The following is a 13,554-nucleotide window of genomic DNA, read 5'->3' as shown; positions in this document are numbered from 1 at the left end:
GAGAATCAGGCTCTATGCAGGGACCCATGCGGGACTCGATCCCGGGACCCTAGGATCATGACCTGAGCCCAAGGAAGACACTCAACCTCCGAGCCACCCAGATGTCCCTAGAATTCTGAGTTAATTTAGGCCTCTCTCTCTCCTTTTTGGTTACTGTACCCCGCCCTCCCCCCCCCCCGCCCCGCCCCGCTCCTGTGTCAGGGAAATTCGGCACCAGACACCCCGGCCTCTGGCAATCGGGGCAATCTGGGGATCCTGGCTCCCCTCGGCAGACACCCCCCACAAAGGACTTTTCTGAAGGCTGAGGCAGCAGCGGTGGTCCTCCTGCAGCCCGGCGGGGTGGGTGGGATGCCCCTTGTACCGTATACTGCTTTCTGGGCTCAGAACGCCCAGTCTCTGTCTGCTGCTGGCCATCTATCCAGAGCACCCCTCTTGCCTCTGTCACTAGCAGAGCACGGGGGCTGGGGGGCGGTGGCCCAGACCAAGCAGCCACCTTCCTGGGCTCTGGCACCAAGGGGGACGGCACTGGGTAGCTCCAGGGAAGCTGACAACAGGACTGAATGGCAGCATCACTCCCAGCTGGTGGTCCTCCTCCTTCTCTCCCCTTCCCTGGACGCTGAGCAGGGCAGTGGCGGGGTGCCATCCTGGGGACGGCAGGAGCCAACCCTGGGGGTGCAGGGCTGTGTGGGTCCTGCGGCTTTTCACGGAGGAAGCTACTTGCATGAGTTTGTTTTATTTTTAACAACTGATTTTTAATTTATTAAAGATGTCATCCTACAACATAATTCTTTAGCTTATAAACCATGTTAGCTTTTTTGTGAGCGTTAACAGACTTGAACCGGTTCAAATACATCTTCAAACATTTCAATTGCATTTTTAAATGTAATACATTTGGTTTCCTTTTAAAGTACTTATTTGTCCAAAAATAACAAAGAAAACCTCCCCAAGGGGATCCCTGGGTGGCTCAGGGCGTGATCCCGGAGTCCCGGGATCGAGTCCCATGTCGATCGAGTCCCATGTCGGGCTCCCTGCATACAGCCTGCTTCTCCCTCTGCCTGTGTCTCTGCCTCTCTCTGTGTCTCAAATAAATAAATAAATAAAATATGTTTTTTAAAAAAGCTGTTTGGGGGCGGGAGTTACTAAAATTGGGCACAAGATCTTTTTTGGGGTGAGGAACCTGTTCTAAAATTAGGTTGCAGCTGGATCTGCTCCGATCTTTAGAAATCACTGGGCTGCAGCTTTATTTTTGTTTTTTAAAAATATTTTATTCATGTATTCATGAGACAGTGGTAGGTCTTCTCAGCATCACCTTCCTCTAAACATCCTTGAAGGTGACACCACCTTGGGTCTGTAAAGGCCTCCTGTTCGGTGGCATCCGCCACCACCAGGCCTCATGTGCACCCCTGTGTCCTCTCCAGGTCACCAGCCCGGGGGTGGGGACAGCGGGGCCCACCCAATACGGCTCCCCCGCCGTAGGCCCCATGGCCAGCTCAGAGGGGCTGGGCTCTGGCCGGGACCTTCAGTGCCTAAGCCGACTCCCATTGGGGCCACCAGTGCGGGGATCCCTGGCTCGCGGCTGGCGTGCTCCAAACTAGGTGGTAGGCGACTCTCTGCGCCCTAGTGGAGGCCCCTCCGCACCCATGGAGTCGAATGCCGGCCGCCCTGGGGTACAGGAGTCCTGGGGCCCGGACAGGAGCAGCTTGCAGGAGATAGTAAGGCACGAGGCTGGCCAGCTGCCGAGACCGCCCCAGAGCGAGGGGAAGGGGAGGGAGGTTGAGGCTGTGTGACTGGCAGGTGGGGCCGAGGCAGGCGGACAGCACTAGGTCAGGGAGGAAGGCAGGGCACCGAAGGCCACCAGCAGCCCGGCCGAGGGGGTGCGAGCTGCCACGAGCCGCCGCCCCCCCCCCCCCGCCCAGCGTGCAAGGCCAGGCTGACCACCCAGAGCGGGGGTTGGCGGGGAAGGGGGGCCCACGGCCGTCCCAGCAGGGCACAGTCCCAGTCTGGCCAGTGTGGGGGAACTCACTGGCAAGCCCACCAGGGAGACACACCTGCAGCCATGCAGCCAGATCTGGGGGGGCCCTTCTGTTCTGCGCACCTGTGCTGCTGACCCCACTTACACCTTCAGTCAACACGGCTTTACTGAGCTTTGGTTCCGCAGGATCTTCACAGGCGACCAGCTCCAGAGAACTAAGGAACGTGTCCTGGAAAGGACCCAGCACGGGGTGAGCCTCACTGGTGGAATGGGGAAGCACCGCCCGGGTCAAGGGAGAGCCCTGCAAATGCAGGGGGCAGTTCGGAGAAGCTCTGCATAGCAGGACTGTCAGCCCAGAGCTGCTGACTTGGGGCCACAGAGCGGCTGCTTTCGTCTGTCCTGTGGGCAACCAAGAACCTGGACAAGTAGTCTAGCACAGGAGTCACAATTTCTGGTGATTCTGCAAATGACCATTCTGGAAGCCCCTGGGAAAACTGGGGCCCAGAAACGGAAGCAAGAAGGTGCTGCAGAAGGCCAAGCAGGAGCTATAGCTGCGGGAAAAGCTGAGAAGGAGGAGGAGGCCTGGGGAGGAGGAGGCCTGGGGAGGAGGAGGCCTGGGGAGGAGGAGGCGGCGGCCTGGGGAGGGGGAGGAGGAATAGGCCTGGGGAGGAGGAGGAGGAGGAGGAGAAGGAGGAGGAGGAGGAGGAGGCCTGGGGGGGAGGAGGAGGAGGCCTGGGGAGGAGAAGGAGGAGGAGGGGGGGGAGGAAGAGGAGGCCTAGGGAGGCGGAGGCAGAACTCTGATGGGCTCACCCACGGCTCACCCATGTGAGGCTGGTCTAGAAGTCTCCAGGTGATCTGAGCCCGGAGAATGGAGACGGCTAACAGTGCTGGGGGTGGGGGGCTGCCACCAGACCAAACCAGGAAATCTTCCGCGGAGCCATCTGAAAGGCTTCGGGGAGGCAGAGCCGGAGAGACCAGGAGTGGAGAGACCAGGAGACAGAAGCCCAGGCTCCAGTGAAGTGGGAGGAGCCGTGGGGCCAGGCGAGCCCAGAGCAGCGTCCAGGAAGGGTGGCCCTGGACAGAGCCCTGGGAAAGTGGACTGTGGAGTTGCCACTGGTCCCAGCAGAAGAAGACGGGAAGCCCACCCTCATCCCGGGCAAGAGGTACGCACGAGGCCCCTTACCCTCTTCCGAAGTCATCTGTCTTCTTAGGGTTTTCAAGAACCTGTTTTTCCTCCCTAGATTCGCAACGGCCCCAGACGCCCGTGGGAGAAGAGTCTGTGTAAAACCAAGTCAGGGCACTGTTGATCGCAGTTAGGTTGGCCGCAGTGTGATTCTTCCAAACAAGGCAGGAAGGCCCTGCGTTCCCGAGACACTCGGTTAGGAAGTCCCGGTCACAGACAAAGCTGGTTGAGGCTTCCCCGCCGCACTGGCTCCCCCTGCACGTGGGTTCTCCTGCGTGCACGCATCCTACGCAGGTGTGGAAGAAGGCACAAGAACCTGGGCCTGGCTGCCCGACTGAGATTTACCAGGAGGCAGGACTTGGGGTGCCCAGGGGGCTCAACGGCTGAGTATCTACGTTCAGCTCAGGGTGTGATCCCGGGGTGCCAGATCGAGTCCCGCATGGGGCTCCCCGCAGGGAGCCTGCTCCTCCCTCTGCTGTGTCTCTCAAGAATAAATAAAACCTTAGAGGAAAAAAAAAAGAGGCAGGACTTTACACAGACGCCAGCAAAGTCACAGGGCAGCTTTCCTTCTGCACTCGCGCACTCATTCCTTTCCTAGGAAGGGTCTCTGAGCGCTGCAAGGCTCAGGGTGGAGGAGGGGGTAGTGTAGACACTGGGAGGCCTGGGGCACTTGGCTTCCAGCAGACGGGTCCACACAGCTTCCTCAAGGTCACAAGGCACCAGATGATGGTGGGGGCAGCAATGTCCAGGTGTGGCCTTGGGAACACCCGGCGCTGGTGACTGAGCAGCTGCTCACAGGGACGAGCGTTACTTTCACTGGTGACAGCGGGGCCGTAAACCCCGCACACATGGCGCCAGGTGCACCGTGGGGACGCAGGATGCGCGACGCGGGGCGCATCAGAAGGCGTTCCTGGCGGCGCGGGTGGAGATCCGGACCTGACCCCCTGGACGGTCCCAGTTCGCCGCACGGGGGGGGCCGACCGGACCGGACCCCGCTCCAGGCTCCGCACGGCGGCTGGGGGCTCCCGGGGCTCCGCTCCCACGCCCCCAGGTCGGACGAGGGCGAGAGGGCGCGCCGCGTCCCTGCAGGTACGAGCCTGCCCGGCTCCCGTGTCAACGTCCTCCTCCCTAACAAAATTCAAGCGGACTATGCAAGATATTTTCGGAAAGTAGGGCATTTTGGAAGCATTTCGTAACCTCCGAGACGGAGGCGGCGGCGCTGGAGGAGGGGGCTATGCCGGCGGTTACCCGGCGCCCCAGCCACACGCGGGGTCGCGGGGTCGCAGTCCGGGAGGGGCGCGGGCGACCTTGGCGAGCGGTGCGACCTTGAGGCCTGCGTTCGCCTCAGTTGCCCCCTCTGCGCAATGGGGACACGCCCTGGCCGCGGCGCTGCGTTGGCCCGCCCGCGCCGCAGCTGCCGTCGCCCTCTTCCTGCGGCCCCTCGGGCTCCGCCGGGTCGCCTGGCCTCCGTTTCCCCCCTCCCCCGCCCGCAACCCACTCCCGACCGGGTCCCCACGCCGCAGCACCGCGACGGAGCCCGCGGGCGGGAACCAGCCTCCACCGCCAGCGCGCACGCGCGCCCCGGTCCCGCCCCTCCGGCGCCGCCTCCTCTCATAGGCCAGTCCTACCATCACTCCGACCGGCTCGCACTCGCAATTGGCTAGGATCCGGGCGCGCGACCGGGTGTGGGCGGGGCCCGGCCGGCTATAAAAGGGGCCGCGGCGGGGCTCGTGCCGCCTTGCAGACGCCGCCGCCCCGGAGTAGCCGTCGCCGTCCAGCCATGGTCAACCCCACCGTGTTCTTTGACATCGCCGTGGACGGCGAGCCTTTGGGCCGCGTCTCCTTCGAGGTGGGCGGCCGGGCGCGCCGGGCGGGCGGGGACCGGCGGCCGGGCGTGGGGAGGCTGGCGGGGGCGGGTGGGCGGCCCTGGCCCGAGGAGCACGGCGGCGCGGCGCCATTTCCTGACGAGGGGCCATCTTGGGCGGCCGGGGGCGGCGGGGGAGGGGCGGCGGCGGACAAAGGCGGGGCGGCGGGGGAGGGGCGGCGCCCACGTGCTTGGCCGCGCGCCGGGGTGGGCGACGCCTGCGGGGGGCGGCGGGGCGCGGGCGGCCGGCGGGGGCGCTGCGTAAGCGCCCGGCCCCGCCCCGCCCGGCGGAAGCGAGCGGCGCCCCCGCCTCGGCGCCGACGGCGCGGGCCCCGCCCGCCCAACGGTCCCCGGCGGCCTCGGCGGACCTGGCGGCGCACGCGGACGCGGCCCCCCGCACGTGGCGCGACCTGCGGCCCCTCCCCGCCGCTCCCGGAGCTGGCGGTGCGCGCGGCTTCCGGGACACGCGGAGCGGGCTCCCGCCGCGGCGGCCTCGTCCCCGCGTGTCGGGGAGTGCGGCGCCCGCCGCCGTGACCGCCCCCCGCCGGGCGGCAGCTGCAGTCGGAGGACGGGGCCCCCGGGAGCCCTCGTTTCGGGGGTTTTTCCGTAGTGCTCGAAGCGCCGAGAAAAGGAGTTTGTGTTTCAGCAGCCGCCCGGGCGCGGCTGTCGGTGTAACGTGTCCGCACGGCGTTAACTCGGCTCTTGTCTTGCAGCTGTTTGCTGACAAAGTTCCAAAGACAGCAGGTTAGTGCTCTCTCTTCCCCTTGAACTTCCCAAGGAACGCCAGTTCTAAAACACGCGCGTGCATCTGAACATACGTGTCTTTTTTTCTCCAGAGAACTTTCGTGCTCTGAGTACTGGAGAGAAGGGATTCGGTTACAAAGGTTCCTGCTTTCACAGGATTATCCCGGGATTTATGTGCCAGGTATGGAATTCACCGGTTCTGACTAGGGTGGGGGCTTGTCATTGGATGCTGAGCTGGAATACTTCAGCAAGGATTGGAAGGGCTGTTTTCTATCGTTTGGGTTCCGCTCAACCTTTTGAGTCGGCTAATAAGTTACATGTTCTCCGACGATGTTGCCAGAAGTGCTCATGCTCTTGCTCATGCTCACAGGGTGGGGACTTCACGCGTCACAATGGCACTGGCGGCAAGTCCATCTACGGGGAGAAGTTTGACGACGAGAACTTCATCCTGAAGCACACAGGGCCTGGCATCTTGTCCATGGCCAACGCTGGACCCAACACAAACGGTTCCCAGTTTTTCATCTGCACCGCCAAGACTGAGTGGTAAGGGCAAAACACAGCCAAGGGACGCGAAGGCCTTGCACCCTAGTTTCCCTGCTGTGTCCACCTGACATAGCAGGAGGACACAAAGCACTTACAGGTTTAGGTCGTGTGCTGTAGAAGGCAAGGTACTGTAGCTGCCAGACAGGGTGTCCAGCTGAGTGGCATTGTGGGGCACTTGGCTAGCTCAGCATCAGGGTCATAAGTTTAAGCCCTACAATGTCTGTACAGTTTACCAACAAAGACTTAAAGTAAATGCTTGTGAAAATGATACTCTTATCAGATGAGGATGGGATTGTTGGGTTTTTAGGGGTTTGGTCTGTAAGATTGGTGTCTATTCATTTGAGAGAGATTGAGCAGGGAGCCTGACAGGAGACTTGATCCCAGGACCCTGAGATCATGATCTGAGCTGAAGGCAGACGCCCAACCACTGAGCCGCCACCTTAGGAGACAGATTCCTAGTTGTCTGTGGCATTACCGTGTCCTAGCTGGAAGGGGTGAAGTGCTTGGTGTCAGGTGGGTGTCAGCTGGGGTCAGGTGCAAGGCGCTGCTTGCTCCTGGCCTCTGGCGGGTGCTAATGTTAGACGTTGCTTGCAGGTTGGACGGCAAGCATGTGGTCTTTGGCAAGGTCAAGGAGGGCATGAACATCGTGGAAGCCATGGAGCGCTTTGGGTCCAGGAATGGCAAGACCAGCAAGAAGATCACCATCGCCGACTGTGGACAGATCTGATTAATCTAATTCCTGTTTTATCTGAACTTCCAGACCGTTCCTTTAGCTCAGGAGAGCGCCCCTCCACCCCCACCTGCTTGAAATAGCCCAGTCTCCGCACTCTCACTGCAGTTCTGCGGGCTCCGTGGTTCCTTTCCCCAGGTCTAGCTGGATTGCAGAGTTCAGTTTATGATGATGAAATAAAATCTAAACCACAGTTGTCCGTCCTTGTTTGGGGGGAGTCAATCCAGCTTTCACTCACAGTGGTGGGTTTGTGTTGGTTCCCCTGACCCAGAAGCTCCTGGAGGTATGTGGAGGCAGGGAATGAGCAAGCCAAGGCTGGATGGAAGTGGGAGGGTACTAGCTGTGCCAGCATCTCCGTTTGAGCCAAAATGCGTGGACACTCGTGGGGAGGTGCTGGCTGCCTTTATGGCCTTTATGTACCAGTGGGAGAACTGCATAGGTCTCTGGACCACAATCCTGGATCTGGTTTAACTGGGGCATGTGGAAAAGGTCAGGTGAACCTAAGGTTGATCTGTTGACGGAAAGTGACAGGTTTTGTGGGGATCATCCTGATCCTGATCCTGCCACCAACAGGAGTTGGGGGCCCTCCCCTCCAGGTCCTTGGAAACCTGCAGTCTCGCCGTCCTGAACCATGGGGTCCAGTTGAGGAGCCCTTGCCCCTTGTGAACTGGGTGCAGGGCCAGGTATGTGGCTGCAGGGGGCCTGTTAGCGCTTTAGAGGCCCTCGGGTGATTCTGTTCTCTGAGGTGTGAGAACCATGTGTCCCTGGCTGTGTCCCCTTCTTCCATCCTCTGGGTAACCATGCTGTTCTGTACGGCTTGGGACCAGGAGGCCGCCCTTGACAGAGCAGGCCTTGTTCCCTAGGCCATTCACACCTAGTCCGGGCTGTGTCTGCTCAGCCCAGGCATCCCGGGCAATGACCCCAACACCACAGGTGCCACCAAGGCAGTAACCAGAGTAGGCCCCTATCAACTCTCCCAGGGGGAATCCCACCAGCGACCAGGACTTGGGTGATGTGTCAGCACATGACCGGAGCCCTCCTTGGCCCCGAGGGACTCTCCTGGAGAGCTGGCCGCATGACCAGGACACTTACCTCCCATCTGGGCTGTCTGGGCCCTGGGGGTGCCCGCAGAGAAACGCCCAGCCAGAGGTGGGGGTGGTCTCCACGTGCTGAGAACTTGCACACTCTGTACGACTGCTTTCTGCGCAGAGCAGGGATTCGGAGCAGGTTAGCTTGGGGTGTGAGCCCCTGGGGCCTCATCTGGTCCGTTCAGTGACTCCTGGTGTTGAGATGCCGCTCGGTCCAGAGGAGGCTCCCAGACATCAGCCCTCTGCAAAGTCGGGGCAAATCTGTGACGAAGGCCCAGGAGAAGGTGGACACTGCTGCTCCCAGGGGATCCGGTGTGCTTCCTGGAAGGCAGGGCTCACCCAAGGCCTTTGTCACACCTCTGAAAATGGGGCACAATGCATAGAATCTGCAGTATCTGGTCCATATTTGGGTTTTCCCCATTGGGCCCAGAATGGGTTTGTTACGGTGGGACTCGCATAGGTTGGAAGGCCTGCCATTCACTCCCTTCTCTGCCTGGCCCAGACCCTGGCCCCCATCTGGTTCTTGTGCCTCTGGTCTCCTTTCACTTTTGCCACTAGTGTAAACTTGAGAACTTATTGAGTTTATACACCGTAAAATTCACCTTTTCTTTTTAAAGATTTATTTGAGAGCGAGAACACAGGCAGGGGGACGGGCAGAGGGAGAGGGAGAGGCAAGTGCCCCGCTGAGCAGGGAGCCCAATGCGGGGCTGTCCTAGGAGCCGGGATCATGCCTTGAGCATAAAGACAGCCCCCAGGCGACTCCCCACACCCTTCTTTATGTCCTGGGCTCCTGTACCCCAGGACATCCCGGTCGCCTGACACTTGCCCATGTCACTTGCTTCTTCCTCTGGCGCTTGGATTTTCTGTAAACTGGAAGTGAGGCTAAGGATGTTGGACTCAAGCTGGAAGACTTTGTAGGTGACGCCATGTGCACTGGATCCTGTCCTTTGTGGGTGCATGTGAGCTCAGGCTGGCTCAGCAGTGACTGTGCCCCTGCCCAGCGGGCAGGTGACTCGTGGGCAGTGGTTTGCTGCTGTGGGAAGACCCTGTCTGTTCCCACACCTTCTGCTGACTGCTCCATTTGAACATCAATTAATGATCTTGGCTAGAATCCATTATTATTCTGTAACCGTAAAAATAAATTTCAAGTCTCTCCCTCTTTCGGTTACCAAGGACTCCCAGATTCTTACTTAGCCTGTTACAGACAGTACGATGTTTGGTGCTCAGTCCGTCCCAGTCTGACAGCAGAAGCCCCTCTGAGCTGACCTGTGTAGCTTCCATCTGGTGCCAGCTGTCACCAAGCTGCACCCTGCAGACAGAGCAGGGTCTGGGGAGAGAAGGACCTGCGTGCATCCTAAAGTCAATATCTGGGATACCTGCTGGCTCAGTGGGTGAAGTCTCTGCCTTCAGCTCAGGTCATGATCTGGACCATGGGATCCAGCCCCACGTTGGCGGGAGCAGGGTGTCCCTGCTCAGCAGGGAGTCTGCTTGAGGTTCTCTCTCTCCTTCCATCTGCCCCTCTCGTGACTGGCCCACGTATGCGCACACACATCACATGCATGCTTCTAATAGTTTTTTAAAAAATGAATTGCAATCTGTGAAAAACAAGCTGTGGCCAAACCCAAGGCAAGTCCTGGCAGGGTTTTTTTCTTAAGTGGGCTCCCCACCCAACAGGGGGCTTGAAATCACAACCTTAAACGAAAGCTGAAATACTGTAAATATCCATCACAGGGGACTAGTTACATAAATTATAGGAACTTGTTAATTTTTTTTTTAAGATTTTATTTATTTGAGAAACAGAGAGAGAGGCAGAGACACAGGCAGAGGGAGAAGCAGGCTCCATGCAGGGAGCCCGGTGTGGGACTCGATCCCGGGTCCCCAGGATCACGCCCTGGGCTGAAGGCGGCGCTAAACCACTGAGCCACCTGGGCTGTCCGGAACTTGTTAATTTATAGTAGCCTTTCCGCTCATATCCCTTTACTACCCTCAGCTCATGATTTTCTTACCCACCATATTCACTAGTGTCCTGAGTGAGCACTACAAGAAGAGGGAGGGAAATCACCGAGGAGGCCGTTGTGCGTTTTGCTCTGAATGTCTGTGTCCCACCAGCAGCCACTCCCCAGGGCACAGGGGGAGGTCAAGGGGGCACCCTATTCATGCAGGAGCACGAGGGTGCACGTTGGGTGTCTCCAACCCCATGGGTGACATCACATGGCTTGCCGCAATGGTAATCAACTCTGGACAAAGTCCCAAACCACGGAGTCCATGCTTCCTTCCTTCTTTTTTTTTCTTCTTTTCCATGCTTCCTTCTGATGGCCCCGTGGCCGAGGCCCGGGAAGTGCCAGGGCTGCTGGCATTTTCAACCACAGACAAGCCCCGTGTGCCTACAGGTAGAAGGGACTTCTACACTTGGTCATCGTGAATAAGCTTCTCGTGTGCATGAACATCTGGCGGATGTCTGGGCGCCAGGGGTGTGGTCTCATGCATTTCAAGAGGTACAGCCCTGCCCCCTCTGCATGTTTCCCAGGAGCCTCCCTCCCTGCATGTTGTGACATCCTAAGATGTAGCTGTTAAAAAAACAAGGTAGTACATCCCCAACATAGCCTCCGATAGGCCTTTGGAAGATGAAAATCAAGGTTAAGAGCAGGAGGATGCCACATAACATATGGCACAGTTTTTGCAAAAAAAAGAAATGTATTTTGGGGCTTGTCTGGGCCTAGAATACCCTCGGGAGGCTCCCCGTGGGCGCCGCTCACCCGCGCTGCTTTTACCTGTATCAACACATCGAGAGCCTCGAACACACACACACATTCTGAAATGAATCAGTCACAATCGGCTCACTTCAAAATGCTTCATGTAGACAAAGCTATTGCTGAAAAAAATTCGATTTTGTTCGTTATCACTTTCTTAGGCAGTTTTCAAAAATGAAAGCTAGGAAGTGCTCAGTTTGCACACCGACCGTGACACATACCTGGCTTCGGGTGCGCCCTCGACCTGCGCTGGCCTCCCACTGGGACACTGGCGCTCAGCCCATGGAGGGGCTGCCTTTGGCCACGGGTGGAGCGTCCCACCGCCAGGCCCCACGGGTGGACTGGAAAGCGCTGGCTGCTGTTGCGTGTGGCCTGCGCCTGGGCCCTCCGCACCCTTCATGAGGCAGGTCACTTCCAACCCCCGATCTTTCCCATCTGCCCCAGGCCACTCATCCTCAGAAAGGAATTTTTTGTTTGTGGGCTCTTTCTGGGCCTACTGGTCCTAGAAGTGACCGCTTATTTCATAATGGATTTACAGACTTGTTAACTGAATTGCCTGCTGAAAATAGCGATGACTCACTCGCCCAAGCAGGTCTGGGAAGAAATCGGATGGATTCTTGGTAAACCCTGAACGCAGGCAACAGTCTTTGACCAGAGAGCCCCGGAAAGATGCCCGGTGCACCTGCCGTGCTGCGATCTCGGCGTCCTGGCTGCCGGCAGAGGGGCGGCTGTGCCCCGCGGTCGCAGTGACCACGCGGGGTGGCCGCCGCTGGGAGCCCATGTCCCGCCAAGCCGGCAGCCACCAGCATGGGTAGGCCTCACGCCCGAGAGGGGGCGGCAGCAGTGGTTTTCCAATCGGCTGAAATCCTGTGACCCGGAATTGGCCACGAAAACCTGACTCTGTTCGGCGACACCCTCAACTTTCCGAGTTTCAGGATTTTTCAGGAAATCCTTCGGTCAAACAGCAATGGTTGTGTGTCACGAAGGTGGTGGACGTTTGGGGTTTCTCGGGGGTTCCAGCGCTGACCTGGGTTTGCAGGCGGATTTGCGCCGCTCCTGTTCATCCTCAGGTCCGCGCTCTGGCCCTGGCCAGCCGTGGCTGGGGGTCAGGACTGGAAGGGACGAGGCCGAGCTCCCTGGGGAGCAGCGGGCAGCAGCTGGCCGGGCTGCATTGGGCTGCGGGCCGCGGGGTGGGGGGGCGCCCTCCTGTACCTCGTGCACCTCGTGCACCTGCGTCCTGCCTGTGGAAGGGCTGCCCGCCGCAGAGAAGCGGCTGGGGCCGGAGTGTGGGGGCCTGTCCCACCTGGTCTCCCTCCCACCCATCCGGCCCTCAGCAGGGCAGCCGTCAGGGGCAGGGGGGCCTCCTCTGGCTGTCCTGATGGAGCCCAATCCTGCGCCCTCGTCTGTGCCCCACTTCAGAGTTGCTGGTGTGCTCGGGCCAGCAATGCTGGGAAGGGCTGTTGGGCGCACCCACAGCGCCCACGGGGCTGCCTGGGACTCCGGGGCCGCAGGCGCTGAAGGCAGTGGGCGGCGGGCCATGTAGGCGGGGGCCCCTGAGGACCCTGCGCCCGGGGCCAGGGCTTCGGCGCATCTGAGATATTCTGGGCACCATGCCTGGCCCTCGATGACACGAGGGACGCCATGTCGCTCGAGTCCGCTTGTGTCGGGATGTGACACTTCATCGGCTCAGCGCCCGTTGGCTGAGACATGCGCCAGGGCTTCATCCAGCGTTGCTGTTGCTGGTGGTGTGGGGATGGGCCAGAGCCCCACTGAAGCTCCTCGCCGCCCGAGGGCGCCCGCTGCGAGGCCGGGGGTGAGCCACCTGCTGGATGGCGCCAGGCCTGGGAAGCTGGGCTGGGGCCGCAAGGACGCCCTCTGCCACATGCCTGGGGAAGTGGGTCCAGGCGAGTGGGGCCACGCTCACTGGTCCTGGGGCCCTGATCCCTACCTGCATTCCCCAAATCCATTGCTTTCTGGTCCGGGCTTGGGGGCCACTGCTCCCCGCTCTGGATGGTTGGCGTCCCGTCTTCTCTCCCCCCTTGCTCGAGATGATAAATACAGGGACCCCTGACTGTGGCCAGGGGCGCAGCAGCGCTGGGGCCACCGGGCTCAGGACCAGCGCCCGAGAGCAGGCCCAGGACTGCGGGCCCATGCAGGCGGCCCCAGGGCCAAAGGCTCGTGTGAAGGACCCGGTAATTCATCGTGCAACACTTGCTCACCTGGAGTTTTATTTTTAAAAAAGTGAGCAGGGATCCCTGGGTGGCGCAGCGGTATGGCGCCTGCCTTTGGCCCAGGGCGCTATCCTGAAGACCCAGGATCGAATCCCACATTGGGCTCCCGGTGCATGGAGCCTGCTTCTTCCTCTGCCTGTGTCTCTGCCTCTCTCTCTCTCTCTCTCTCTCTCTCTCTCTCTGTGGCTATCATAAATAAATAAAAAATAAATAAATAAATAAAATAAAATAAATAAAAATAAAAAAGTGAGCAGCAGTGGTTTAGCGCCCGCCTTCAGCCCAGGGTGTGACCCTGGGGTCCCGGGATGGAATCCCACACTGGGCTTCCTGCATGGAGCCTGCTTCTCCCTCTGCCTGTGTCTCTGTCTCTGTGGGTCTCTCATGAATAAATAAAATCTTTCAAAACAGGGGTGCCAGGGTGGCTCAGTGGTTGAGCGTCTGCCTTAGGC

The 13,554-nt window shown here is 59.7% G+C and overlaps 2 protein-coding genes across 4 annotated transcripts; one reads left to right on the top strand and one right to left on the bottom strand.

The window, feature by feature from the left end:
* Window positions 1-1,148: 1,148 nt before the first annotated feature.
* On the bottom strand, window positions 1,149-4,703 carry LOC121489109. Of its 2 annotated transcripts, none has more exons than XR_005987276.1 (2): window positions 3,156-4,703; window positions 1,149-2,201 (listed from the first exon to the last, which is right to left on the bottom strand). XR_005987276.1 is itself a non-coding variant. In XM_041751617.1 (2 exons), the coding sequence occupies exons 1-2, from the start codon at window positions 3,169-3,171 to the stop codon at window positions 1,527-1,529; spliced, it is 861 nt and encodes a 286-aa protein (XP_041607551.1). In that variant the 5' UTR covers window positions 3,172-4,703; the 3' UTR covers window positions 1,149-1,526. The 2 variants fall into 2 exon arrangements, 1 of the variants encoding a protein (XP_041607551.1); XM_041751617.1 differs by having other exon boundaries at window positions 1,149-2,371.
* A 162-nt stretch (window positions 4,704-4,865) lies between these two features.
* PPIA (peptidylprolyl isomerase A) lies at window positions 4,866-7,229 on the top strand. Of its 2 annotated transcripts, XM_041751620.1 has the most exons (5): window positions 4,866-5,004; window positions 5,733-5,763; window positions 5,856-5,944; window positions 6,134-6,306; window positions 6,901-7,229. In XM_041751620.1, the coding sequence occupies exons 1-5, from the start codon at window positions 4,936-4,938 to the stop codon at window positions 7,031-7,033; spliced, it is 495 nt and encodes a 164-aa protein (XP_041607554.1). In that variant the 5' UTR covers window positions 4,866-4,935; the 3' UTR covers window positions 7,034-7,229. The 2 variants fall into 2 exon arrangements, with proteins under 2 accessions (XP_041607554.1, XP_041607555.1); XM_041751621.1 differs by lacking the exon at window positions 5,733-5,763 and having other exon boundaries at window positions 4,869-5,004.
* The last annotated feature ends 6,325 nt before the right edge of the window (window positions 7,230-13,554 follow it).

Source organism: Vulpes lagopus, chromosome 4, assembly GCF_018345385.1.
Source record: "Vulpes lagopus strain Blue_001 chromosome 4, ASM1834538v1, whole genome shotgun sequence".
Taxonomy (NCBI): Eukaryota; Metazoa; Chordata; class Mammalia; order Carnivora; family Canidae; genus Vulpes; species Vulpes lagopus.
Note: the sequence above shows the minus strand (reverse complement) of the source record. Positions and strands in the feature narration are given on the sequence as shown.